Below are 27,130 nucleotides of genomic sequence, written 5' to 3' on the forward strand. Positions count from 1 at the left end.
ATACAAATTCTCTTACAGGGTTTCCATCTAACTTGGCAAGAGAGGGTCCTTTAGAGTGGATACTCCAGAGTCTGAAACACCTCTGTCCTCACCAGTAACCAATCTCTCTTCTTTGGCTTGTCCCCACATCACAGCATAAAATCCAAGAACTATGATTACTGCTCCAATCACACTGCGTACAATAGATTTTCATGTATTGAAAGATGAGAGGATTTCAACTTTACTAAAGATGCAGAAAGTTAAGAGAAGAGAGAGAGAGAGAGAATAACCTTCCAATATGAAGAACATCACCAAGGAAGATGACACTCATGATAACTGCAATAACGATTCCCAAGGGCTTGTACATGGCCACATATATTGGCCCTTTCATGCGTAAGCACCATGTCAGTACTCCACTTGTCACTACTCCCCCGATTATAGCCTACAAGAATTTCATTCATTTATTTATTTGGTGGTGTTATAATCTATATCTTTTCTAGGGTTTTGAGGACGGGTCTTGGTGCAACGGTAAAGGTCACTCCAGTGTGATCAACTGGTCACAGGTTTCGAATTTGGAAATGGGTTCTACAAAATCAGGGGTAAGACTACTTACATTATGACCTTCCCCAGACCCTGCAATGATGAGAGCCTCATGCACTAGTATACCCTTTTCTTATTATCTTTTTTAGGATTTTCTTTTCCATTACTATGTCTAGACTAATGCTTCACTATTTGCCTCATGATAATAGATGGGTTAGTCCATGTGATCAAGGACCAAGCAAACCAAGTGAACATCTCATTTAGTATAATTTCAATTTACAATAAATAGAGAAAGTAGCTAGAATTACAAAAGATATCAGTTTGTATTTTATATTAGGGAGAGGGATAGGCACATCATCCGAGTGGGCGATACCAATGGGGGCATAGGACGGGGCATCATACAAAAGGGGCAGGGGGTCATTTCAAAGGGTGGAGAGAGAGAGAGAGAGAGATAAAGTGAGCACTAGCTTGCGGTACACGAACAATGTGCCTAAGTTTTTCCCTTTATATTATATGAGAGAAGGTTTTCAGATCTGTCCCCTCCAATTCTCTGCCCGACCCAGTTTCCCAGTGCATGTAATAAGGGGGGTGTAATGGCCACCCTACCCCTGCCCGAACACTTTGCTTGGGTGGGGTCCACAGTACACCCCACCCCCCTTATTACAGGCACTGGGGGAAGTGGGCCAGGCAGGGAACTGGAGGAGATATTTTTCCAAGGGTTTTTTGAATAAACGGAACAATTTCATAAAAAGAGGGGTATAAAAGTCATTTCATGTGAGGAGAGAGATAGAGAGAGAAAGTGTTAGCCTGGATGGGGGCTACCCTGTAGCGCGATAGGGCATGTAGCGCACATCTGATGGCTTGCAGCGCACAGGCACGCAGCCCAACATCCCACTCATATGTTGGGCTACGTGCCCATGCACTGTGGGCCATCAGATATGCGCTACGTACATGCCCTATCGTGCTATAGAGGATCCAGATCCGTATTAGCCTACCCTCTACTAACTAGTGGCCCAGGATATTTTCCATCAATATCACTTGGTAATAGTTTTCATGCACGGCGTGCATTGAGTACAATTGGGTGGCCCCCCTATACAACAGAATCGATGGGAGAATCTCTCGTACACGAATCTTGTCCCCCCATCATAAATAAGAGAAAAAGAAGGAAAGAGAAGACTTACTGAATAGAGAATAGCTATTAACTCAATACGGGTCCGGAGTATCCAAGCATTAATGTCCCTTTCTATGAAAAGAGTCACCACCGCACATTGAATGGTCCCAAATAAGCAGTAGAAAAATACTATGGTGGTCTCGTCTCTGTACTCCTTCACAGTTGCTGTCTGTAACAAAACCACACCAAAAAAAAAATATATAAAAAAAATATATATATATATATATATATATACATACATTATATGAAATCTCAGCCCCTAAGGGTAATTTCAGAATTGAGGTTTGGTTTGGTTACAAGGAAAGGAAATTCACCTGAAGTATATTCCAAAGTGCAGAGAAGATACAAGTGAGTACCATGAAAAAGCCTCCAAGGACCCAATTAGCTGAGGTTGGCTCTGAGAAATAGTGAAGATTCAGGAGGTGATCAGATGGGTCCGAAGCTGCTGCAGGTGTCCTATTGATCATCATCATCATCATCATTGGTGGTCCCTTGTACAGAGTCACTATGAATGCTCCTCCTACAGATGCTATGGTCCCCATCACTCTTGCTTGGCTGCTTCCCCTTCTCAAATCTACCCTTTCCATCCTAGTTAATCACCACCAGACGAGGTTCATCAAAATTAGGGCACTCTATTCTTATTAACAATTATAAATTTAAAAAGAAAAAAGAATGCTGCACAGCAGCACCTTCTATGTCCTCTCAAATGGGGCAGTGAAATGATCACCCTACCCCTCCCCTTGCATGTTTGTGCAAGCACTTCAATTGACCCCTGCACTAGTACGAGGACCATGCAACTTGGTAGCAAACCCCTTCCCAAATTTAAAATAGGGAGGAGATCTACACGCTCCTGGAATGTAGTGAAATTCCCAAATCTAAGTCAATAGGCAGCACCGGAAGAGATGTTGCACGGTTCATCAATAGTAGGACCTATTTTTCACATGAGAGAGATTTAAGAGGAGAGAATGTGACAGGACGGCGATATGTACAACCTTTTCCTTGATAAAATTTGGGGCAGTGTTCTCTGTTTAGGAGTGTGGCTCCTACACTTGCATGAGACCCAATCAACACCCCTCTTTTTGTTCAATATATGGGGGTAAGGAGGTCATTTTACAAGGAGAAAAATAGACACAAGATACAAAGCACAAAAGCCACGCTCACGGACAGAAAACTTCTTCCTTAAAATTCAGAGAAAAAGTTTCTCACCATGCCAATGTACTATTGCCTTCTCACATAATTTGTCTTTATTATTTTCTCTCACCTACCTTAACCATGCAAGTCCCACATGAATGATATCATTCTATGCACCATCATTGATGTGGAGTGAGAGATTCCCCCTTCACACTAGTGCCGTATCGAACCTCCCCCTAAAATTTCTAAGAGAGAGCGTAGAGGCCACGCATGCATGGTAACCGATGAGAACATGAGGTGGCATCTCAAGGGTGGAATTTCCACCTTTCATGGGGTTTGGCGATCAAACCCCCCCCCCCCCCCCCCCCCACATCCAAACCCTATATTTATAAGAAAAAAGATGAAGAAAATGACACAACCAGCCGCACCCTTTTGATTAAAAATACAAAAAAATATCTTCCACATCCTTACCGAATCTCAATTAATTAAATGAAACTAATAAAAAAATAAACACCAGACATTGTTTATTATCACATTCTTTATCATAAGATATTAATATTAATATTATATTATTATATTCCCATGTATAACATAGAAGACCAAGTTTTCTTCAAACCACAATGGAGAAATTCCTTCACCGATTTTGATTAATGGGGGTATATGATGATGTATCATCATGAGGGGGCGGATTTTGGCGTAATGGTAAAGTTGCTCCATTGTAACTTAATGATTGCGATTCTCCATATCCGATACAATAATACACTAAATTTTAAAAGATAAAGTTCTCTTCATCAGGAACGCAGGTACGCCAGACACATGGGATTGAGCGAAATAACCAACCCAACACTCCCCCGGCGCCTCTGTCTCGCCCCATGTGGGCACTCCCGGACAGAGAACGTGCGCCAAAATTCTGTTCAGGGGCTGCTCTTTTGCATTGTGAATACGGTAAAAACGGTTATAAAGAAGTGTCTAATCCTATAACAAGAGAATCTCATGAAAACAAGTGTGGGGCTTCACAGAAAAGGACATGCAATGTTATCATAACATAGCGTGAGACATCCATGTATGGGAGGGAAGGAGGACATGAGATGAGAGGAGTGAAGAAGAAGAAGAAGAAGAAGAAGAAGAAGTAGAAGAGCTGGTAAAAGAGTCTAAAAACCAAACCTGAAAATGACGGCAAGAACGAAAGTGAAAGCAGGGATGAGATTTCCCAACGCCGATGCAAGAGTCGGAGAACTCAAACTGATACCACTGAAAGCACAGATCTGTCTCAAACATATCCTGCAAATTCCAATTAATCAACACCACAATCGCATTAATTTCAAATTTCTTGTTAATGATCGATGAAGGAACCTCTGTTTTCTTTCTTTTATTATTTTGACTTCAATTCAATCTCAGAGAAAACAAGTTTTGTAAAATGAATCATTAAGAGATGAAAATCTAAGAAAACCCATTTGAAGAATTCAAGATTTGAATTCTTATATGAACCAAAAATGTATTTGTTTGGCGTACCCGATGAGACCCAGGAGGAAGAATCTACAGAGGATGGAGAAGGTGAGAGGAGGTCGCTTGTTTCTGCAGATTTATTTATAACCCAAAAAAAAAAACAAGTAATAGATCCATTGTTAGTGACTGGACTTTGGTTGGAAATTTTGAGGAACAAATAAAAGATAGAAACAGAAAATCAATTTGAAAATATAAAGAGGAGAGATTGAGAGGAATTTCAGACCTGCGGAGGAGGAAAGAAGGAAGAAGGATGAGGGTGCCGAGTGCATTATAATAGACGATGAAGACGAAGTGGTTCATCCCTCTTAACATGGCTGCTTTGCTTAGTGTGGTTATACCCACTTCGGCGCATTCCACCATCACCATCACTGCAAATGGAACCACATCCCACAGACCAAGCTTCAACGCCATCTCTCTCTCTCTCTCTCTCTCAAACGCACACAGAGAAGGGGAAGGAGGTAATAGTATCTCGAATATTTCAGAGTTCTATATACGGAGAAGGAAGGTAAGATGATGCGTTGTTAGGAAAGCATTATTGATAAAATCGATTTTGCTTTTGCCAAAAACTAGTACATGCGCTCGAGAGTTTTTTTTTTTTTTTTTGGGGGTTGGGCGGGGGATGTTGGGTTTAATAGAGAGCTGAACCGGGCATGGCGACCACGCCTAGACACAAAAAGCACCTCGTCGCCTGAAAATTATGGCTTTTACATGGGAGTAAGAGGGTAATTTCCTTTTTGTTGGGGGGGGGGGGGAGGGGGGAAAGGTTGGGTTGTTATATGAGGAAAGAACTCTCGGAGTGTGGCGCCTATGCCCAGACACAGAGGGGGGGGGGGGGGGAGCGAGATGACCACCCCGCCACCATGAAAGGCAGAATGTTATCCCTATTTATGCTTTTGTGCGCACTCCCATTGGCTCCCGCGCACAAGCAGAGGCCACACTCCCCACTGAAACACTTCTCCTTGTTATATTATCAATGTAATAATGGATGATAAATCTGAGCAATCCATTTTTATAATTTTTTTTTGGATAAGAGATCTCTACTTGGTCACATGGTCTCTACACAAGCGCTTGGGCCAATGGGCGAGCACGTCTGGGTATCTCACGGTGCCCTATGAGAGGGCGTAAGAAACCCCACCAAGTAGAGATCTTTTTTCCTTTTTTTTTTTTTCATTTACATTGTTTATTCTTACTCGACTTGGGAGAGTAGACAATAATGTCTAGAATAATAGTACACATGCAAGAACATATACATGATGTATGCCAATACAAAAGAGGGTAGGTGATTGGATTATACTCTAAAATTTGACAAGTGGCTCATCTCAACGGTATCCTCTCTATTTGATGGTCAAAACAGAAATATCATCTATCCACGTGATAAAATAATTGTCTTGTGACATTTGGAAAAATAACAGATCATTGTGATAATAATAATTTGGCTAAACATAAAGAGGTAAAGAAAATGCTATCTAGTTGTGTGCGGTGCGTGGTCTCTGTGCCCAGACACAAGGTTTGACCACCATGTCCTCAGGAATTTCTGCCTTTCTAAATGAGTAAGATGGTTATTTCGCACAACCCTATGTCTAAGCATAGGGACTGCATGCCGCACGTGGCCAGGTAGTGTTCTTAATTTCTCCCAAATAAATATTAGGAAAAAAGAAAGTTACCTACTCGTGTGGTTCCTGTGCTAAAACACAGGAGCATGCCAATTTACAATCCTACCCCTTATAAAATCAAAAAACACATCTATGTTAATACTCCTACATGCACTCTCATTGACCCGTGCTAATGCAGGGGCTACACCACCAAGCAGTGATCTCTTACTCTACCCTAAATATTAAATTAAATGGGAAGATTTGTTTGTAACAGAGGTTATTACAACAATTACCAAATAAAAAAAACGGTTGTTACAGCAGCTTTTGTGTCCTTTTCCGAAAGATGTATTTTGAAACTCCTTTTGAAATAAATACACATCATCTTCTTCTCAACAACACCCTTTATTTTATTTCTAATTTACATTAAGATGCCATTCATATTAATTTCTAACAATGAGCTGTAGCAGCAGGAGCCCTTTTAATTAGGTTCTATCCAATCCTCTCCCTTTCTCCCCGGCCACCCCAATTATCTCTCGGACTGATTCGTGCTTCTCTAAGTTATTTATCTGTACAATGTGAATATCTCTAAAATTTGTATCATCTTCAATCAAGTGTTTCATTAACCAAATCTTTGATCCACGCATTGCATCGTATTCGAAACATAAAATAAGTAAAATGTCTGGGTTAACTTATATTATATATGTTCAAGTATGAATTGAAAATGATGGATGGTGTTAAAATGGATTAACAAAACCATACTTTTTAATAGAAGAAATAATTTGTTTATCAAGTGAGAGTAGAGAAGGAAAAAAAAATTGGAAAAACAAAAAATAGGAAAAGGAAAAAAGAACAGGTGAAATGGGAAGTTATTTATTATTTTTTTTTATCACATAGGCTTGAGAAATATTATGAGTGAGGGAGACCAGGAGAGAATGGGGAAACACAGGAATATAAAGGCCTTGAAAACTGAGGTTGTCTTCATTATTGTTTTCTAAAATCGACACTACACAAACCGCATGTAAACCGGTTGTAAATCGGACAACGAAAATTGAATAGAAACCGGTAAAACTAGACCGTATGCAAAACGATTATGCTTTTAGCTAATTCTTATCCGGTTTGGTTTTGATTTCACTTTATAAAATATAAATCGCACCGCAACTGAACCAAATAACCAGAACCGCACCGATTGACACCCTTAATCATGACCATTAAAAGTCATCCAAGCGAAGGTGAAGACGAAGACCAAGTTTCTCCTCCAGTGAACTAAAAAATCCTTTCACCATGACCCTAGATGGGTGGGTGGAAAATTTTCCCTTTTTTGTTAGGGCAAGGGATCACTCTCTCGTCATGTAGCACCTGCACTAGTACAGGTGCCAATAAGAATGCGTGCCGAAGCATTTGATTGAATGGGATTTTTTTGATCCTATGATTGGGCACAAAAACTACACGACGGATTAGCAATCTTTTCCCCATTTTTTTATTTTATCCCACCCTAAAATTGTTATGTTGCAACCAATCACCAGGCACTAGGGTCAACATTTCTCTTTCATTAATGCTCTCTCACCCCAATCCCCAACCCTTCTCGGCCAAATATTATTAAACCTTTCAAAACTTATGGCATAGGGGTGTGTAGGGGTAGAGTTCGGGTTAGGCCTAGGTAAGCCCACTAAAGTATAGCTTGGGCCCGGGCTAGAGAGACCAAGGCACAAGAAAAGAAAAGCCCATGACATTGAGCCTGAGTATGGCCCACAGCCGAAAGTAATGTAACATGCTCCAAAGGTTTAAAAACTATTTGTTTACGCTACCTGAAAAGCTAAAATGGTTAAATCCATTTTTCTAATGATTGTCTCATGTGCCCATCCATCCTTCTTTGGATACTCTTAGCTTTTGCCTTTAGGTTTCAGATTTCCCTTTTGGTTCGTCAGCCAAGTCTCTTCGATCAAAAGGAGGATCATTGATGGTATGACCATATTTTAAAAAAGGGTAAAGTACACGTACCCTCTATAATGCACCCAATATTCCTCGTACCCCCTAAACGGCTCAATATTTCACGTACCACCCTTTAATATTTCACGTATCACTTTTGTTTTACACCCCAAATGCCAGATAGGTCCAATCTGTTAAATATCATCGTTAGATACCAAAATTTTGACCATTTTACCCTTTGCTCTATTTTTTTAAATTTAAAAAGACTTAATTACCCTCACTTATTTGTTGTCCTAAACTAATTGAAAATGATCATTTTACCCTTTGTTTTATTTTTATAAATGAAAAGACCAAATTGCCCTCATTTATGTATTATCCTAACCTAATTTAAAAAGACTATTTTACCCCTAAATACTTGTTCTTAAAAATCCCAAAATGCCCTCATCTTTCCCAAAGCATTTGATTGAGTGATACGTGGAATATTGAGCCGCTTAGGGTGTACGAGGAATATTGAATGCATTATAGGGGGTACATGTACTTTACCCTTAAAAAAATCCAATAGGAGGATCATTGATGGTATAACCATATTTAAAAAAATCCAATAGATGTCTTGTAGGTTAAAGGATAAGATCTCTCTCTCTCTCTCTCTAAATATTCCATTAAAGTAGAAAATCCAAACCCTTCTCTCTCTCTCTCTCTCACTCTCAAAATATCCCATTAAAGTAGAAAATCCAAACCCACCAAATACTTTTGAGGCGGGTAGGAGATGGGGCTTCAAAGACTATAAACGTGGGAAAATAAGGACAAAAAGTTTTCCTCCATTAATAGAGGACGGTTCACCCACCACCCTAGGGTTCATAAACACCTCTTAGGTTTTGGTATGTTCCAAAATACCCTCCTGATATTCTTTTCCACCCTCTGCCACCCTCACAATGAATGGGATCCCATTCACTGTGGGTGGCGGGAAATTTGATTTGGAAAGTAATGCATTTTTTGTTTTGGGTAAGAGAACGCTAACTTGCATCAACGTAGGAGACCATTGGGAGCTTCTGCATATATATCATGGGGTATGAGATTCCACCTTTCCATGGGGGTGGGCGGGAAAATGGCTGCTACTATTGAGGCCGTAGAAGATCGGAATCTTCTTCTACTTGATATCATAGATGTCCTAGCTTTTTTTAACTATGAAATGAAGTATATTAACCTGTGATCTACTGACACGTTTCTTATCACTATAGATTGAAAATTTGTTTAAAGAGGGACATTTATCTTTTTTTAATGGGTTAAACATTGTCCATGGCCATGCTTGGAATTCTCCTTCTGCAGCCAATGCTTTAGTTGAATAGAATCCATCCAGATCTCTATGCACTTAATACCTTGGTCTGCTGCACATCTGAGTTTTGTTAGAATCATGGGTACGATTTGGCATAAACGAATTCAAATCGTTACAATCGATGAGAGAAGTTATTCAAATCTCAAAACGAAATTTATGATTTCGTTCATTACCTGAAACTTCATAAGCGAAAAGCTCCACATGCCAATACCTGATCACAGACTCGTAAAGAAAGAGATTTGAGAAAATGAAAATCCTCAACAATATTATGTTGAACAATTATAAGAGTGTGTACTAGGGTTTTTCACAACATATCTATATATACTACAAAACCCTAATACTAAGTGAAAATTAGAATCCAAATCATAATCAAATTTATTTCCAACAAGTTCTTGCTCAACTGCTTTCCCTTTGGCTTTCTATGCTGAACCTAATATGGCATAGTAAAAAATTTACAACATTTATATCATTCTTCAATGTGTATGCCTATCATGCTTGTTGTGTATGCTCCACAAAACTATGCCATTTGTGATGAGAAGAGAATGACCATCTATTGGTTTTAAATGGGCATTTATTTCAACCATTAAATAAAGAGGCTGGTGAAGCTCTCAACATGCCAGCCAGGGTTCAAGAATTTGGATAGAAATATATCTTGAAATAAGATTCAGTGGGTAGTGAGAGTTCGGTTTTTCTAGATTAATTTGAACATTGTTCCTTTCATTTGAATGAAGAACATGATAATTATGAACCCATAATCAAAAATCTTCTGAGATCAGATTGTAAGATGCAATCTAAAGAATGGGCAAAAATGATCAATTGACAGCTACTTAACAATCTTTTTCAGCAAACCATCTCTAAGGCATTTTTCAGTGGTTTTTTTTCTAAAAAAAAAAAAAATTGGGTGTAATTGGAGCTTCCAAATTAACTGCCAAGGAAGAAAACTGTAGTTTTAGCATTGGATCCCTAACAACAGCTTTCGCAAGGAAGAAAACGAAAACTGTTGTTGTAGTGTTGAGGTCACCCGATCTAGAAAAAATGGTAGAAATCTGACCTTGACACCCTGATGTTGAGAGTTTAATCTTGATAATGTGGCTATTAATAGCTAATGGAAACAGAGAAGCAAGGATTTACAAGGAAACAGAGCAGCGGATTGGTTAGCCAACTATGCCTATGATTCGGTGTCCAGTACTACTTTCACTGATTGGGCGGATACTCCGACAGATCTAAAGAAAATTATATGGGAGGATGCCACGGGTTTACCTGTTATTCGTACATAGTTTTCTTTTGTGGATACAGGGTTTTGAGTGTGTAGATTCTTTTTGGTAGAGAGTGTGAGATTCTTTTGTATCCTTGGGTTGGGGTAAGGCGGGTTATGTCCCCCCCCCCCTTGTAATTATTGATCATTTTATTTTGAAGATTTAATAAATTGCCAGGAGCCAGCCTGGGTCCCAGACAATATTCGGGGTAAAAAAAAACACAAAAAAAAAAACAAAAAAACAAAAAAAAAAGAAACAGAGAAGCAAGGAGGAGCATATTCCACTTTCAGGAGGAGTATAAAACCTCAGATACAAAACTATAATCATGATTCTCTTGGACGTAGTCATGAATTATGAATTCTTATAAAGTACGGATTCATAAATCTAACCAAATTTTAGGCTATGTTTGGTAGGTATTCCCATTCTCAGAATTCAGAATGCAGTCCTAACTCAAGAGTTAGAACATTGTTTGAATACATGTTTGGCTAAAATGCATTCATGATTTTAGAATGCTTAGGCATTTTGTTGAACACTTCCAAGGTTCCAAAGAGAAGGAAGCAGTCAGCACAAACTCCGACGGCCAAATCAATGGTTTGGTAACCCCTGCTGGCGAGCAGACGGTGCCTAAAAAATTCCCAGAGACTTGTAAGAACAAAGGACTTGAGACTAAATGCTTTCGGAATTACTGCACTGTCTGCAATCATTTTTCTTGCACTGCAATACACTTAGCGTGTCGAGAACGGAGGCAATTGGCCAAGACATGGTGGGGGGAGGATTTGGGTCCTCTGTAGCACGACATGGTGTGTAATGCACCATCCGACGGCGTGCAGTGCTCGGGCATGCAGCCCAACACACAGGTAGGGTGTTGAGTTGCGTGCCCAATCACTGTGAGCCTTTGGATGTGCACTACACACCATGTCGCGCTACAGAGGAGCCCAACGCCAAGAGGGGGAATGAGTGAGGGCAAAGCCAGATCAAAAGGAGAGGAATGAAGGACCATGAGGAAGGTGTACTCTACGCCCATGACCATGACGCAGAGAAGAGACGAAGTGATGATAGAGGTTGTGAAATGTTTAAACAATTGAGAAACTCATCCTTCAAGAAGCTCAAAAATCCATGCTTAAAATACTCAAATAGACGATATATTCCTAATTTTCTTACAGGTTAATTGACTATACATAAATTCCTATTGATGCCGAAAAATACAACTACACATTTTCTAGGTCTTCCTCCGCTTTCTTCTCAAGAAAGGCATACAACGTAAACCTGTGACAGAGGTTGGACCAGAATCTTCTTTTGGTAGTTCCTGCACATTTTCCTCCTGAGATGAACCCAAGCCACTTGGATCATTGATGCCTTCTGTCTCTGGACGGTGTGGACTCTGAGTATTACCCGAAGTATCATCTACATGTACGCCGTGAACTTTGGGTGGGCAAGACACCGACTGAGATTGATCACCATCCAACTCACCTTCGTCCATGCAAAACCCCCCTCCTGTTTTCAGGTACTCATCAGAAAATCCACCGTCAAATGAAAGATCGTCATTGCCAGGTTTTGAAATTGGTTGACATGAAACCTGCTGAATTGGATCAGCTTCCTGCTCACCTTCATCTTCACAAAATCCACCACCCAATTCAAGATAGTCTTTACACAAACCATTATTGAGCGAGTGATCAAGACTACCAACATAATGGTCATTTTCACAGAAATCTTCAGCAGCATGTCCCAGAATATCCTTGTCATGTTCTGGTTCCTGGTCCACTGCCTCTTCATCACTGCCTTTTTCATTGCTTTGGTCTGATGACTCACTGTCATCTGGCTCCTTACTTGCATACTTTACATGCTTACGAGGTCGAGTTGACTGGAGAATGCAGGGAAGCAGAGAAAAATAGATTAGGGAAAAAAAGGTTGGGGAACTGAAACAAAGATGCAACAGGAAACAGATATTCAGCCAAGGCTACAAACTTTGCACTAAGGGGGGGGGGGGAGTGAAGGAATTGCAACTGTATATATCTAAAAATACTCTAGAGAAAATCCCAACAATAAAATATATTCCAAAGAGGGCATGATGGTAACATAGCATAAATGCCTATGTACATGCCTTCTTTCCACATGGAGCAGAATAAAGAGAAACACAACCGGGTAGAAGTATGTATAGAATGGTCATAACACTCAAACCACTGTTTCTTTTATGGGACAGACATTCTACAATTAGAACACTGACCATTCAAAGGTGAGCATCTCAAAGCCTATGTTGCTTTTGGTGAGCTTACCACATAGGACACCAAGACTTGTACAAGCACAAAGCTTCAAACTTACCCTGCGCATAGAAGTCAAACCTCCTGTATCTTCAGCTTGGACCTCCTGCTCATCATCACTACTCTCACTATGACTACTTCCAGTCAATTCAAAGGCAGGGATTGCTTTTCCCTTTCCTCGTCCCCCTCCTCTTCTCCTTCCTCTTCCTCTTCCTCTTCCTCTTACCCTTCCCCTTCCTCTCCCATCCCTCCTCAATCCTTCCTCAGTATTCTGCTTACTTTCCTCCCAAATAGCTAGATCCGGATGCCCTACTGCAGACTGCACTGGTCCACTCCCAATCCCTTTCTTCTCTGACTGCTTCTTAGTAGAATTTTCTGAAGCATTGTTCTCATTTCTAGTAACATTATCATTCCTTTGGCATAAGGAATTCTCTGGTTCATTCTCATTGGGACCACTGGGATTTACCCTTCTTTTCTTTGCAGCTTTGGAAGATTTTTCTGGAAGATCATCCACCAAACCTGAGGCTTTGTTTCCTGTTATCCCTTTTACAGCCTTTTTAATTCTCTTGCTACGAATCTTTGCAAACCGTTCATTGAATGAGTAAAATGCTTCCAATCGCAGCTGAGTCTGTATCACACCGGCACATGAGAAAAAAAATGTTAGGAAGGGAACTGTGGGTCCTCTTTCTTAAGATATGTAAGTAAAGGATAATAAAATGAATGAATGAACGAATGGCACAATGGGTGCATTGAATGAACTTGGCTAATAAATAATAGCTAAAAGATCTGTAGCTCACATAACACGTTGATGATGTAATTACCATGGAGTTTGGACAATTTAGTTGAGTAGAGTTTTGTAATTTGTATGGACAACTTAGGCCTCAAAATTCATTGGCTCGAGCTAATAGAGTGAAATGACAGAACTGGATTCATGTTGCAGCCCTAAATAGTTCATACAAGCGAGATAAGCTCAAATCGGCAACTGAATTGAGAAGGTTTTCTGCAGTTGACCGGGAAGGGCTAGCAGAAGAGGGAAGGGCTGGAGGGTAGATTCCGCCGATTCCAGAAGCCAGGCCACATAAGACTCAGGTGGAATGGACTGAAGAGGCTACGGGATTTGCACACTAGCAGGGCCAATCAGCAAGACTTTTACAAGAAGACTAAACAAGGAATTAACTGAATAGGACACGAGCGGGTACTTTCAAGCCTATGTGAGCAATGCACTTATGCTGCCTTCACTCAAAGGAAAGCACTTTCAAAGAAACAAGGGATGAAGGGGAGGCAGGCTTCAGCCTGAAATCGATTCACTAAGCTAGCTTAACTATTGAACTACTTGAACTAGAGGAGCGGAACGAGCGAATAAAACCCCATTACTGAGCTTGGTTTTGACGACATAACTGTTGTAGACACCAGTTAACGTGAAGAAAGGCAGGCAGGACAATACCAACAATAAAATTTAAGAGGAATGACTTCGGAGCCGGACATATATCATGTGGATGTTGCATGGGAAATAAAACAAACACTAATCAAACATCATGCGTCATGCCATACCAGATTCTACTGAAGGTAAGAAGAAAGAAATGGAATGTACCAGACCTCATGTTTGCTGTATTCCTTTAAAACAGGCACCAATAGTTCATCTGCCTTTTGGTTACTCCAACCAAGCTTCTCCCAGCATAATCTGTGCATATAAATGAGTGTAGTCAAAAAAACGCACTAATGCTCATAGTTGTTTGATGAACTATGAATGAAGCAATTCTGTGTGTGTGTGTGTGTGAGAGAGAGAGAGACCACAGGAACCTATTGGTGCTGGATTCATTTCCTAAAAATTATAGAACAAAACAAGTTTCCAGCCATCAACATCATAATTCAACTGGACACTGAAGAACTGTCGGCATAACTAATAAAACAATCTGGGAGGAGACCCAAGATATACCTAGGCAAATATACCTAGGCCAAAAGTAAGTGCAGAGAGGAGACACAAGATAGCAGCCTACTTCTCCATGAATGATGGACCCACCACTCCACATTCTAGATGTCATTAAGTCGAGAGTTTCATACACTACTATGGTATATCACCAGAAGAAGAAACATCTCACCATTTCCTCTAGGACATGAACTATGAGTCAAAATATAGTCCTTAGAATATTTTCTACCTTATTGAAATCAATCCGTACATCCAAGTACTGCACCTGAGAAGGATTTGCTCCCGACATGCATGAGCAGAACTCATCAAAGGAAGCATCTAACCTTCACAATGAACTTCTAAACATTTAATAAACCTAGCTATACTGCCACATTAAGGATGTCTTTCACTATGTAGAGTGTTGGTAAGCATGTAAAAAGTTCACTTCTTGACTACTTCCCACACTTTCTTTCTGTGCCTTGGGAATAGTCCTTTTCTCCCACCCACTTTCACATTCTCCCATAGAAATGTTGAAGAATCTGACCAAAATGGTCACATTTTGAGGTAAACCTTAAAAAGAGGAGGGGCCCAACTCATTTTCTTGCACTTTCTTACACAACCAAACATCGAGGTGGGAAATATGTCTTTTTCTTCCACATCACTTCCCTATACTCCACTTTCACACGCTCTTTCACACTCTCTTGACAGCCAAACACAGCTTTAAGGCATTAAAAGTTCACGAATATCAACTAAATATGTAATACTAAAAGTTCAGGAAAGCTCTAGCTGAACTTTAAAAACATTGATGCAAACTAATAAGACATTTAGAATAAAACTCACTTGCGAAGAACAAACAGATCTGGCTTCCCCCAGGAGAAAGGTTCAGTCGACTTGTCCACTTGTGGAGAGGCATATGCAGAAATAACAGCCTCACTTGGAAACGATGAAGGGATATTCCAATTCTTGCTCACATTTCTCTGTATATCCCAAATAAGATGGTAAAGTTATTTAAAACATCTTAACTAATCCATTTCATAATGACAAAGAAAAGGTCGATTTATATACAAAGATCTGTTTTACATTTTGAGTGCTTATCAATTGATTGATTGTCATCATGAGTCATGACAACTGGAAAAACTTCCATCAAACGTAAACCCCAATGGAAAAGACTAAAGCAGGAAAGTAAGCACTTACATGCTTATCCATGAAAATTTGCTTTATAGTATGGATGTCATCCATGGATTGATTATTGTCATGGCTCTGCGAAACACTTCCATCAGATGCAGATCTTCCTACAGAGTCTCGTAGGGAATCCAAATTATTGTTATTCACTTTGGATGATCTCTTCCTTGGAGTAGATCCAGTATGAACATCAAGTTTTCCCAAGATGGATGGATCTGGGGACTCTAGCCATTCCCTAAATTTCTGGAGGCCGTCTTCCTCAGGGAATGCACGTGCAACTTCAATAGCATTGACAATGCCAATTCCACTATATAAAAATAAAAGATACAAACAGAATAATCTCATTAGTATCTGTTTGCCATCGATGGATAGAAAAGTTATTACAATGCTTTACAGATTAGATAGAAATTGACAGACTTCTATTGCTGCCAATAAAGTAACAAAATAAAACAGATAAACAAACAACTAAGGGATTGTCTAAATGACACCTCTATATGCGTATTAAAAGTTGTACCCTTCTTTTGATTGCCTCTTGTCTTATTCCCAAAAGCCCTTTAAGTCGGGTAAAAAAAGGTTTTCAAAATAATTTGAAAGTAACTTGTCATTATGTCATTATCAAAACTTGTCCTTGCCTTGGAACATTTTTCAAGTACACGTGTGAAATGAAGGATTTACCCTCATGGGAAGAAAAAAATATGTTATACTAAAAGGGGAAAAAAAGAGGTTACAAATTATTTGACACCTCGAGGGGTGTCTAAGAAAATCCCAAGTTCCCAACAAACAATTACAATAGCAATGAACCTCAAGATATGAATTCCTAAAAATATGAACTTGAACTAGAAGAGGAAAAATGAATCTGTTGACAATCAAATTCAAAAGATTCATGTTCTCATGCAATAATAGAAGTATAGAACCCATTGATCCAATTTCTTAAAATTACCTAATTCCCTCAGTGTAATCACTCCCAAGAAGCAGTGCCATGCGGATCAATTTTTCTCTGCTCAACCCAAGCTCATTCTCAATGTCCTGTGAGACCAAGGATCAGATACATGAGAGTAAATTACTGCGGCCCAATAATTTCGGAAAATAAGAGGAAACAATTCCTTTTTAGGATGAAATAGTAGCTGTTGGAAACAGGGTCAAGAACTAAGTCAGCATCATGGATAAAGGGAACAAAGCTCCAGGAAGGAGTATTTTCAAAGTAAAATACACGGACAGAAACCACCTAGGCCTTCAGCAAACTATGGATTTTTTTCCAGACCACTGAAGGAAAATAAAAATAAATAAATAAACCAAAAATGATAAAGGTTTAAGAAAGAAATAATAATTATAAAATTTACTTGAAATTGATCATTGGACAGAATACAAACCATAAAAACAAGAAAAATGAATAAAAAGAATTTGCACTGCAAGATTCAAACCTTCATGAAGTATGTTTCAACATATTTACGATCATCAAATATATTCTTGTAAACATTTCGTGCCCCAAACAAGAAAACATCAGAGTCATCAGTTACTACACCATCCACAAGGTTGGCAAGTTCCATATATGCACATTGAGCTTCTGCTTCCATAGGTGCAATGATATATGGTAAGCCAAACATTTGTAGCAGCTCCTGATAATCAGAGAGAGAGAGAGAGAGAGAGAGAATAAATATCAAGCTTAGGCCAACAACATCATCATGTGGGGTTATGTGTCTGAGTTCCTATATAGATAGCAAATAAAATGATAACACATTAAAGTGAATCTTAGCAAATTGCTACTAAACCAGTTCTTTATATGCCAATTTCTGCTGATCTGGAAATTCTATTCCAAAAACCCAAAGCTTAAAAAAAATAGATGTATCCAGTGCGAGACGCTCTCCCCCCCCCCCCAATGCGGGGTCTAGGGAGGGTCATTATGTATGCAGCCTAACCCCCGCTTCGCGGAGAGGCTGTTTCCTGACTCAAACCCGTGACCACTTGGTCACAATAGAGCAACCTTAATGTTGTGCCAAGTCCGCCCTCTAAAAAACCAAAAACTTAAGAGAACCAAAATAAGAAATTCCTTCTCTTAACTTCACAAGCAGCTGCTATGAATGTTTTTTTTACGTATTCATCCCTTTTCTTTCTAATTTAAATGAATCAAGCAATTTCAATGTTGTTTGGTCGGAAAAATCTGGGAATACCACCCTATACAGAAATAACAGGACTATCATATTGAAAGAAACTTCATCATAGTTATTAGAGTGAGAAGTGAGAAATGGGAACATCAGAGACACAATGATCTAAAACTAAGATAAGTAAGAAGTGAAGCAACATACTACAAAGTGGAGACAGGAGTCAACATTCAACTTCACTACTTATGGATGGAACGATGGAGGTTAAAAAGATGGCTGAACATGGATGGACCTGCAATGATGGTATCAGTTTCACTTTTCAGTATATGAAAGTTTATCAGGAACAGAATGTTCTATTTTGTAGTTTAATTTCAGGTTGTGATTCACTTTTCATCTGCCATAGGATTAAAGAACCAATACCGTGCACCAGCCAATATGGATATGGAAGACATTGATGAGATGAAAAAAGTTAAGGGGCACGTAAATTCCAATGCACATGTCCTAATAAAATAGAATAATATTTTAGTATAAGTTTGAATGTGCACCTGACATTCTGCAAACATTTCACTACTGACAGACTCAGCATTACGTTCAAGCTTTCTTTGCTCATCTCCTAGATTGATGCGTTCTTGTCTCAGATGTAGCAGTTCCTGATCTAAAGCAGTCTCTGAAGCCTCCATCTTGTCCTCAATTGCGTCTCTATACTGCTCTCTTTCATCAGAAAGAACACCATAATCTTTTTCTGGAACTAAATTGTGATCCATGGCAGTGTCAGTTGCTATTTCTTTTATAGAATATCTTGCCTGAGAAATGGCATTGTCAGTCGTCTCACATGAAACAAATGAAGGGGCGGCTTCAGATTCGTTTTGGGAAGCATCAACCACAGTAGCATCAGATGTTTTACTGTTCAAGTGATCCTTCTTTGGTTCCTTGGAAGTAACCTGATAAGTACTACATGCTTCAACGCAAACATTCTTATCTTCAACGGTTTCTTCACTTAAACGTCCGACATCAGAAACCAGGTGCGATTGATCTGTCACCACTTCCTTCCCATCAGTTTTAACTTCTAATTCCCTGGATGACTGCAATTGCATATTTGGAGACTCAATAATCTGTACCATATCCCTTACACCTACATTATTCAGCCTTTCTATATCATCCACACCATCACAAGATGATGGATTTTGTTGAAAATTATCTTCTAATGGCAAGTTATGAGTATCGGAGCAATCCTTTTCACAAGCAAAAACTTGAGGGCAAAATTCAATACTTGTACTCTGATTAACAACTTGTCTGGAGATTTCAATATCACTTGTTCCAGCAGATACATTGATAGATTTCTCTACCGTGAAGTCCTCAAGGCTTCTCCTTATTGCTTCCTCAAAAGCAGCTGCTTCTTCCAAAGAGCCTTTTGAAACAGAAGCCATTTCTGGAACATCAGAAACTCCTTCCTCCCAGTCCACCTCAGCCTCGTCACTAACGTTGTCATATGCCGAAGTTTGTTTAGATTCCTCCTTAGCGTCATTACTAAAATTGCAATTGGTTTCTTCAATGCTTCCTTCCTCCCAGGAACACTCCGAATCAGCACATGGATGTTTTTCTGAAGGAATAAGTTGAGCAGAAGGGATGACAGAATCTCCTGCTACTAAATTAGCAAAAAGATTAACTACATCATCATCAGTACACTTGTTCCCATTGTTATGTTCATAGAAGGATATCACCATTGGAGTCTTGTTTCCAAGAACAGATTGTTCATTAATCTGAGGGGTCTCTCCTTGCACCAATGAATTCATTCCATCATTTACGCTTATGGTTCCACTTTTTCCATCATTTGAAGATTCATGTTGAACACCAACCACTTGCTCATTGGAGATAACCTCCATGTTTGTAAAAATCCTTTCCTTAGTCTTCTCCTGCTCAATCTCTTTCATCAAATCCAAATTCCGTTGCAAATCTCGGGTCATACGAATTCCCATGGCTCTTACCCTGCTAACCCGAACACGACCTCTATCATCAAGGTATGTCTCAACATCATCATGAGAACTCCCTCTTGATTCATCTGTTGCAGATACAGTTGCAGAATTACCCTTGGCAGTAGACGAAATATGATTCACAAAATCTGAAGAAACAACTTCTGTTCTTGGGGTCTGATGTTCCATGTCTCCATTTTTCTCAACTCCAGCAGATGTAAGTATTCTGATTTATTTAGCATAGCAATCAATAAAGTATCTGATCAATCAAATGAAGAATGCAGAAAGATATATTTAGAACAAATTAAGTTATCACAAAAACTTTAAAAAATATCCTATTTTGGACAGTGAAACCACTCCAAAATTGTAGAGATCAGGTTAAACCAATGTGCAACATCTTATTGGGGATGGAAGGTCTACAAGATTATGGCTTGACAAGTGGCATCCTGCAGGTGTGCTGATTTCCAGGTTTGGGATCAGATTCAGTATGATGCACGATCTGATAGATTGGCAACAGTGCAAGATATTTTATTTGATGGCGATTAGAGTCCTGGTACCTCTGTGTCCCCAAACTTAATTGAGATTTGGCAGCAACTTCCCAATATTAAAAACTCCCATCTTTCTGATCCAGATATGGTGATTTTTTTAAGGAAATGCATCTGGTCTTTTTTCAACCAAATCAGCTTGGGAGATGATTTGACACAGTGGACTGGGCAAATGCAATCTGGTTTTCTGATAATATTTCAATACAACCAGTCACTACTTGGAGAGTAATTAGGGACGCCTTGCCTACAAAGGACCAGCTGATCCGAAGGAATATGGGTGTTAGTCCCTTTTGTTGTTTCTGTTGGGCTGGGATTGAGAGTCGGGACCATTTATTCTTTGATGTCAGTTCACCTCTGATGTATGGGAGACGGCTTAAAGCTTTGCTCCCAGTCCAGTAGGCAAGTGCAAAAAATTATCGATGAAGCGACCTGGATGCGGTATGGGTTTGGTGGAGATGACTCTATTGGGGTAGATGACAAGTTGGATTTTTGTTCCACTATTCACCAGCAATGGCAAGAGCATAATTTCAGATTATTTCAGAATAAAACAAGAACTTGTTCCCAGATCCTTTCGGCCATTAAGGAAGTTCTCTTTAGGTGTGTATCCCTTACTATTTCTGGATCTCCCAAATCCCGAATGCTTGTTCTTGGATTTTGACTCCTACGAATACAGCTGCATTACATTGTGATGAGTCCCTTCTTCAAGATAGGGCCTCTTATGGGGGCTTGGTTTGTGCTGGAGCTCCCATATTTGCTTATGTTGGTACTGGATCTGATTGGTCAGTTGTGTGCATGGAGTTACTTGCCATTTATAGAGGTTTGGTTGTGCGTACAAAAGAACATTATAAAGTTGGCTATTAGATCAGATTCTAATTTAGTTATTGACATTGCAAGGGCCATGGGATGTATAGCATCTGAAGAGTGCCATCTTACATCTAGTAGAAAGATTGCCATGGAGTGAGTTCCAACATGTTTGGAGTGAGATAAATCAACCATCTCACTGTTGTATTTATTATGGATTGTAATTTACCACTTTTCAATAAATTTTGATATTACCTATTAAAAAAGAACCATAAAAAGCTTCCAGTTTATGTTGTACATAAACTCATCAAGCCAAGCTTTAAATAATTTTCACTCACTGTTTGTCCCCAGTGAATGATGATGAAAATATGAATTCTCTGTTGGCTTCAGAAGCTATCCGAGATGTCTGAACCCCACCAACTCCCCTTCCAGCAGCAGATTTCTGTACTTCATTTATTTCTCGACGGAAAGCCACGGTTTTGAGATAAGCCTGTATCTGTAGCTCAGAAAATTTTGCAGGGGCCTGGACATATGAAATTAACAATTTGATCAGCTCGTCCTAGTCCAGAGTTATCAACCTATTTGGATGTTCCTACATAGATAACAACAAACTGTAGATATGAAACTGCAATCATTTCACACAGAACATTACCACCGTTTCCCATGCCAAGTTAAATTTCAGTTGTTTAAAAGGTAGTCTTGGCATGTTCACCTACTTGTATGCATTTTGTATTGATGTTCATGTCAAAAATCCTTTGTCATTTTTTTTTATTTTGACATGAAAAAATGGGAAAAACATCTAATTTCTATTCATCAAAAAACAGAAGAGGGAGGAGTTCAGAATTAAGTTCCAAATTAAAGGAAATCCTTAGAAAGATACTCCACCTTGAGGCTTCTTTGACCTTGGCTTGGATTCAGAACTGAATTATTGGAAATATCATCATTCTTGGCTAAGTTTATGAGTTTATATCGCAAGCATTAATCTTGCTACTTTCATGTACGTCCTCCTCAATAGGGCTCAAACCATTGTCACTTTTTTTCAAATGCCCCCCTCAAATTGCCCAAACGTACAAATGCACCCCTGAAAACTTTACTAATTCCAAATGCACCCCTACTTTCCAAACTTTGTAACAATCTAGTCCAGTCCGTTAGTCTGGGAGGTTAGACGTTAGTTTCAGGGAATCTAATGACCAAAATGCCCTTATGATAAAACCCCACCAAAATTAAAGAGTAAGGTGACCAAATTGCCCTCATCTTCCCCAAATCGTTTAGGGTTTAAAAGTGGAGTAATGTTTGGCCACTGTCATTGATACAGTGGCTGTCTGCTTTCTTTTTCAGTTAAACACTTCATTGCTTTCAGAATAGTGAGAGCAAGAGTGAGATCAGAGGAGGTGTAAATGAGTGAGAGAGAGAGAGGGTGGTGTTGGTGTTGGTGTTGGTGGGAGCCTGAGCTTTGGCTGCAAATGAAAGGGGGAGTCTTTGTTGGTAGGATTCCAATATCTCAGAATCTCTCCCACTCATGGAGACAATTCGTAGTTGTAGAGAGAGAGGAGAAGAGAGATGTATTGTTACCCATCAATGGCAATAGGCCTGCGCTTTTGGTGCCAATATGCCATCCTTTGCTCCACTCTTCCTTTTTCGAATACCCAACCTTACAAATCTCTCTCTCCATTGGAATCCTCAACTAAAACTTGCCCTAGTCTTGTTCTCTTATTAATAAATCTCTTCTCTCTCTCTCTCTCTCTCTCTCTCTCTCTAATATCTCAGTGCCAATATGCCATCCTGCTCACTCTTCCTTTTGAATACCCACCTTACAAATCTCTCTCCATTGGAATCCTCAACTAAACTTGCCCTAGTCTCTTCTCTCTCTCTTCTGTCTCTCTCTCTCTCTCTCTCTCTCTCCATCTCTGTTTCTGTTTCAGTCATTCAGTGGTGGTGACTTCTCTAACGCGCCCACAACCTCTCTCCTTCACCTCTTCCGCGAACTCTTCGACAAAATAAAGAACAAAAAAAGCTGCTAAGCTTCCCTCTTTTAAGGAGGTCTCAAAACTCAAGTGATTGCAAAGGTAATTACAAGTGATGTATGAGTATGATCGGTTTAAAATCAGGGTTTTAGTTCACGATATTGGATGGATATCGGTCACCAACTCACCATTGCTACCAATATCAATATTGATTTGTATCGATCATATCAGTTGGGTACCCTAAAGTGGAGCAATGTTAGGTCACTTTGGCATTGATTCAGTTTTAAACCCTAAACGATTTGGGGAAGATGAGGGCAATTTGGTCACTTTACTCTTTAATTTTGGTAGGTTTGGGACATTTTGGTCATCAGATTCTCTGAAACTAACGTCTAACATCCCAAACTAACGAACTGGACTAGATTGTTACAAAGTTTGGAAAGTAGGGGTGCTTTTGGAATTAGTAAAGTTTCAGGGGTGCATTTGTACGTTTGGGCAATTTGAGGGGAACATTTGAAAAAAACCCTAAATTAATTTTTCCTCATTAGATCAACCAGAACCAACATATATGCATCTGATCATATTTCCAGTATGAGAAGAGCTTAGCAGTAAAATTCATGACCGAGATTCAAACATCATCAAGGAAACATTATATTTCTTCAGAAAATTAAACACAAGAATTTACCTTTTTGGCTTTTTGATACTTCTGCCTGTTTTCTGCAATCAGTTTCTCTCTCATCTAGAAACAAAAGCTCACTGTATTAGAAAGGAACAAAATAGGCAAAGAAGAACAACAAAACCACAAGTCACCAATATCCAATGGAATGCATACCTGAACTAACAGATCAAGTTGCATAGACGGAGGCAGAGCAGCCAAGATAGATGGATCAATACTTCCATGCATTACTGGCTGCACAGTCCATTAACAACCATGTATTTACATCTAAGAAGCAGAGGGTATAATCAAGCACACGTTTGTCAAATAATGTCTTGTTTTTTATCAAACAGTATACTATGCTCCTTGATCTATGTAAAGAATTTGCAACAGATTCATCATAATCACCATAACAGATTAGAATAGTAAGTATAATTGTTTTCTCTTGGAATAGGCTTTCATATGGCTGTTAGGAGTTAGTTAATGACTTCCCTTGGTTATTTATCTAATTCAGTCGAATCCCTTAAAGTTTGCGTTCTGAGCATGTTAGCAGTCGCCATTAGTATATGAATTTGAGTTATTTCAGAAAAAAAGCTTGGCTTTTCTCCCAACTTACGTTTTTAGTGTCCTAATCCTGAGTTGCTTTCAGCAAAGTTTTCAAATTTCTGGAGGCATAACAGGGGAATTCTATCAGCAAACAATCTGGTCTGAGGTTGGAATTTCAGGTTGGAATCAAGTTTCAGTCTAGTATTTTAGTTCTTAGTGATATACTTTGAATTTCATCCTAATTCTTCTACAGTAATCACAAGTGCATATGATTACATCACTCATTATTTTGAAATATTATTGCCTCTGTCTAAGCCCCTATTCTGCCACATGAATTTGTCATTGTGTGTTGATATACATGGCTGTAGCCCTTACTTAACAGCTCAAGCATTTAAGATGATTGTTTGTAACATGTTATCACTTATCAGAGCCAGAAAGTAGGGTGTTTGATCCCTGGTATGTGCGAGGGGTTTATGTTATGTGTTGTTGTGCCAGTATGCTTTGTGCCCCTTGGTACCACGTGATGATGTTACATGCAGAGCCGTGTGTATGTGGACCAATGCATGTGCAGAGGGGTATTGTGCGTTGATATATATTGTTGGAGCCCTTACTTTAACAGCTCGAGCTTTTAGGATAAGCAGTTGGTTGTAACAGAATTTATACCAGAATTCCAACCTGGTCAAATTGCTGTCCATGAAATCCAAGGGATTTGATCTTCCTTATACCACTGCTTGGGTCTCGACCTGAATTTTGAGCCAAACATACTTCTGTTTGTGAGATATTGTTTGAATTCTGACATTCAATGATTTTGTTGACTGGGTTGAAAATTTCTTTGTTTTCCTTTGCATCTGTTACTTGCAGGCTTGTTTAGGGTGTTTAATCCCTAGTCTACATTCTTATCTCATGTAACAAAAGTAATGCAAGTCTTTATCCATGTCGGTTTCCAAGGTCAATCAATGCTGTAATAGATAACCTCATACATAAAGAATAGTGCCTGTTTTAATGTTCTATGGCTAAAGGCCTTTGATTCTAATTTTTTGGTTGTGATGGGCTCAATTATAAAGTTCAAAAGACTGCGTTAGAAACAACATTTAAAAGCCATGCAGTTGAGACTCAAAATGAACAGTAGGTAGACATGGATCAAATGCTAACTAAAATAACTCAAGATAACCAACAATTGTATAATTGATCTTCTTTCATATGTATAACTATTTCTATTACATAATATGGAATACTATCCAAAATAGAACCTCATTCTATTTGTATGACACAAAAGAGAAAGAGACGGGTAATTTTTCAAGCATCCAACATTCAAGCTCTAGTAGTTTTCAAGGTTATGAACTAGGTGAGGAACTTGAAACAACCAGATATGAGTTTCCTTCATCATTTCTTGTTTGCTGCTTCACAAAAAAAAAATTACCTGTTTCGGTTTTCCAATTAATGGATAATTACGAAATCCAATACATAAAAACGCTGGTGAAACAGAAGAAAACCAGCATATTATGCATTTATGCTCATTTAAATAAGCATAACATCTAACACATAAGCAGATACCATTGAGGGGAAAGTGTGAGCAAGATTTACAGGAAAACACTTACAAGAATCATTTCCTCCTCATCATCACCATCATTTTCCTCGGAGGGAATGCCATCAAAAGACATTGATGCATTTCCAGAGAGACTTCCATCTTCCTCTGCTGCAAGGGATGCCGCTAACCTAAATTGACTCATAAAACAAATCACAAAAGCAACTAAGGAAAGCATAGACCGTTGCTACAGGATGATAGGGAGCTTACAACTCATCCAACATTTCCTGATTTTTGGTCCCAGCGACAGCATCGTTTATTTTAGAGCTTGTCTGTGTCATGTCATCAGCATCCGATACAACCCTTTTACCCTTAGGATCATCCTTCAGCTTCTGCTTCTGGTTCTCAATATCTGCCGCAAGTTCTTTCAGTCTCATTGCCTTCAGCTATTGAGAGGGAGGAGGAGTGTTGAACTAAATAAGAATACATGGTGGATATGCCACAGAATAAAAGAGCAAAGCAGTACGAGAAATGGAATATGAGAGGAAAAGAAATTTGTAACTGAAGCTTCCAATTAACATTTAGCCGAGTTAACGAAAAGATGAGAGGTGAATGCCCTAGACGAAAGGAACAAAATATACGTGATTGAGAAGCAACTTCTCAGCGGTTTTCCGGATCTTAGTCTGAGCATTCTCTCGCTGACGGCGACGGGCAATGACTGTGCGACGCTTAAGAGCAGGTGTGGCCCCATCAAATACGAAGACAGGCTTGGTGCGAAGGTAAAGGAGCTTACAAATGCGACGAAAGAAACCCAGGAGATGAGCATTCCTCACCATCTCTCCCTTGTCGTCTCGCATCGCCTTCATGAACTGTATCATCCAAATGCTCGCGTCTACGGAGAAGAGTAACAGATTCAAGTAAGGAATTGTGAGACAGAAAACGCAGAGATGATAGAATTAGATGTTAATAGGTCTTGAGAGGGGATATACCGATGGCGAGCTTCTTGCCGGCGAGGGTTTCGACTGAAACGCGACGACCAACGGGTGCTAAGAGTTCCCAAAGCCCTTGAACACCCATGCTGATCACGTACCTCTTTCTTCCCCAGTTGCCGCCAACACCTAACTGCAATCTGAATTGCTGAGAGACAAATTTATGAGAAAGCAATTGCAATTTGCTAACCTGCGCTGGTGGTGCTCCCTCCCGGTCTCCGCTATGAACATTCGGAGTCGGTTCGAGTCGTTCTCCGTA

At 39.4% G+C, this 27,130-nt stretch overlaps 2 protein-coding genes across 4 annotated transcripts; both read right to left on the reverse strand.

The window, feature by feature from the left end:
- On the reverse strand, positions 1-22,947 carry LOC122670853 (WAT1-related protein At3g28050-like). Of its 2 annotated transcripts, none has more exons than XM_043867861.1 (8): positions 22,930-22,947; positions 4,551-4,759; positions 4,334-4,396; positions 3,986-4,102; positions 2,005-2,278; positions 1,701-1,859; positions 270-421; positions 1-172 (listed from the first exon to the last, which is right to left on the reverse strand). In XM_043867861.1, the coding sequence occupies exons 2-8, from the start codon at positions 4,736-4,738 to the stop codon at positions 28-30; spliced, it is 1,098 nt and encodes a 365-aa protein (XP_043723796.1). In that variant the 5' UTR covers positions 4,739-4,759; positions 22,930-22,947; the 3' UTR covers positions 1-27. The 2 variants fall into 2 exon arrangements, with proteins under 2 accessions (XP_043723796.1, XP_043723797.1); XM_043867862.1 differs by lacking the exon at positions 22,930-22,947 and adding an exon at positions 8,525-8,552 and having other exon boundaries at positions 4,551-4,752.
- On the reverse strand, positions 11,644-27,027 carry LOC122670852 (DNA repair protein UVH3). Of its 2 annotated transcripts, XM_043867858.1 has the most exons (15): positions 26,872-27,027; positions 26,524-26,774; positions 26,153-26,328; positions 25,956-26,073; positions 23,989-24,066; positions 23,842-23,895; positions 21,534-21,718; positions 18,425-20,075; positions 17,202-17,396; positions 16,721-16,806; positions 15,793-16,087; positions 15,439-15,575; positions 14,289-14,373; positions 12,754-13,320; positions 11,644-12,295 (listed from the first exon to the last, which is right to left on the reverse strand). In XM_043867858.1, exons 1-15 carry the CDS (start codon positions 26,957-26,959, stop codon positions 11,654-11,656), a joined length of 4,608 nt encoding a protein of 1,535 aa, XP_043723793.1. In that variant the 5' UTR covers positions 26,960-27,027; the 3' UTR covers positions 11,644-11,653. The 2 variants fall into 2 exon arrangements, with proteins under 2 accessions (XP_043723793.1, XP_043723795.1); XM_043867860.1 differs by lacking the exons at positions 26,524-26,774; positions 26,872-27,027 and having other exon boundaries at positions 25,956-26,053.
- Between the last annotated feature and the right edge of the window lie 103 nt (positions 27,028-27,130).

The sequence above is a fragment of the Telopea speciosissima genome, chromosome 8, assembly GCF_018873765.1.
Source record: "Telopea speciosissima isolate NSW1024214 ecotype Mountain lineage chromosome 8, Tspe_v1, whole genome shotgun sequence".
NCBI lineage: Eukaryota > Viridiplantae > Streptophyta > Magnoliopsida > Proteales > Proteaceae > Telopea > Telopea speciosissima.

Coding starts and splice junctions, on each gene's coding strand:
- LOC122670853 (XM_043867861.1), bottom strand. CDS start 4,738: ATGGCGTTGAAGCTTGGTCTGTGGGATGTGGTTCCATTTGCAGTGATG. Junction 4,397..4,550: donor CCTTCTTTCCTCCTCCGCAG/GTCTGAAATTCC, acceptor ATAAATCTGCAG/AAACAAGCGACCTCCTCTCA. Junction 1,860..2,004: donor CACTTTGGAATATACTTCAG/GTGAATTTCCTT, acceptor GTTTTGTTACAG/ACAGCAACTGTGAAGGAGTA.
- LOC122670852 (XM_043867858.1), bottom strand. CDS start 26,959: ATGGGTGTTCAAGGGCTTTGGGAACTCTTAGCACCCGTTGGTCGTCGC. Junction 26,329..26,523: donor AGAAGTTGCTTCTCAATCAC/GTATATTTTGTT, acceptor CCCTCTCAATAG/CTGAAGGCAATGAGACTGAA. Junction 20,076..21,533: donor TCATTCACTGGGGACAAACA/GTGAGTGAAAAT, acceptor TAAATAAATCAG/AATACTTACATCTGCTGGAG.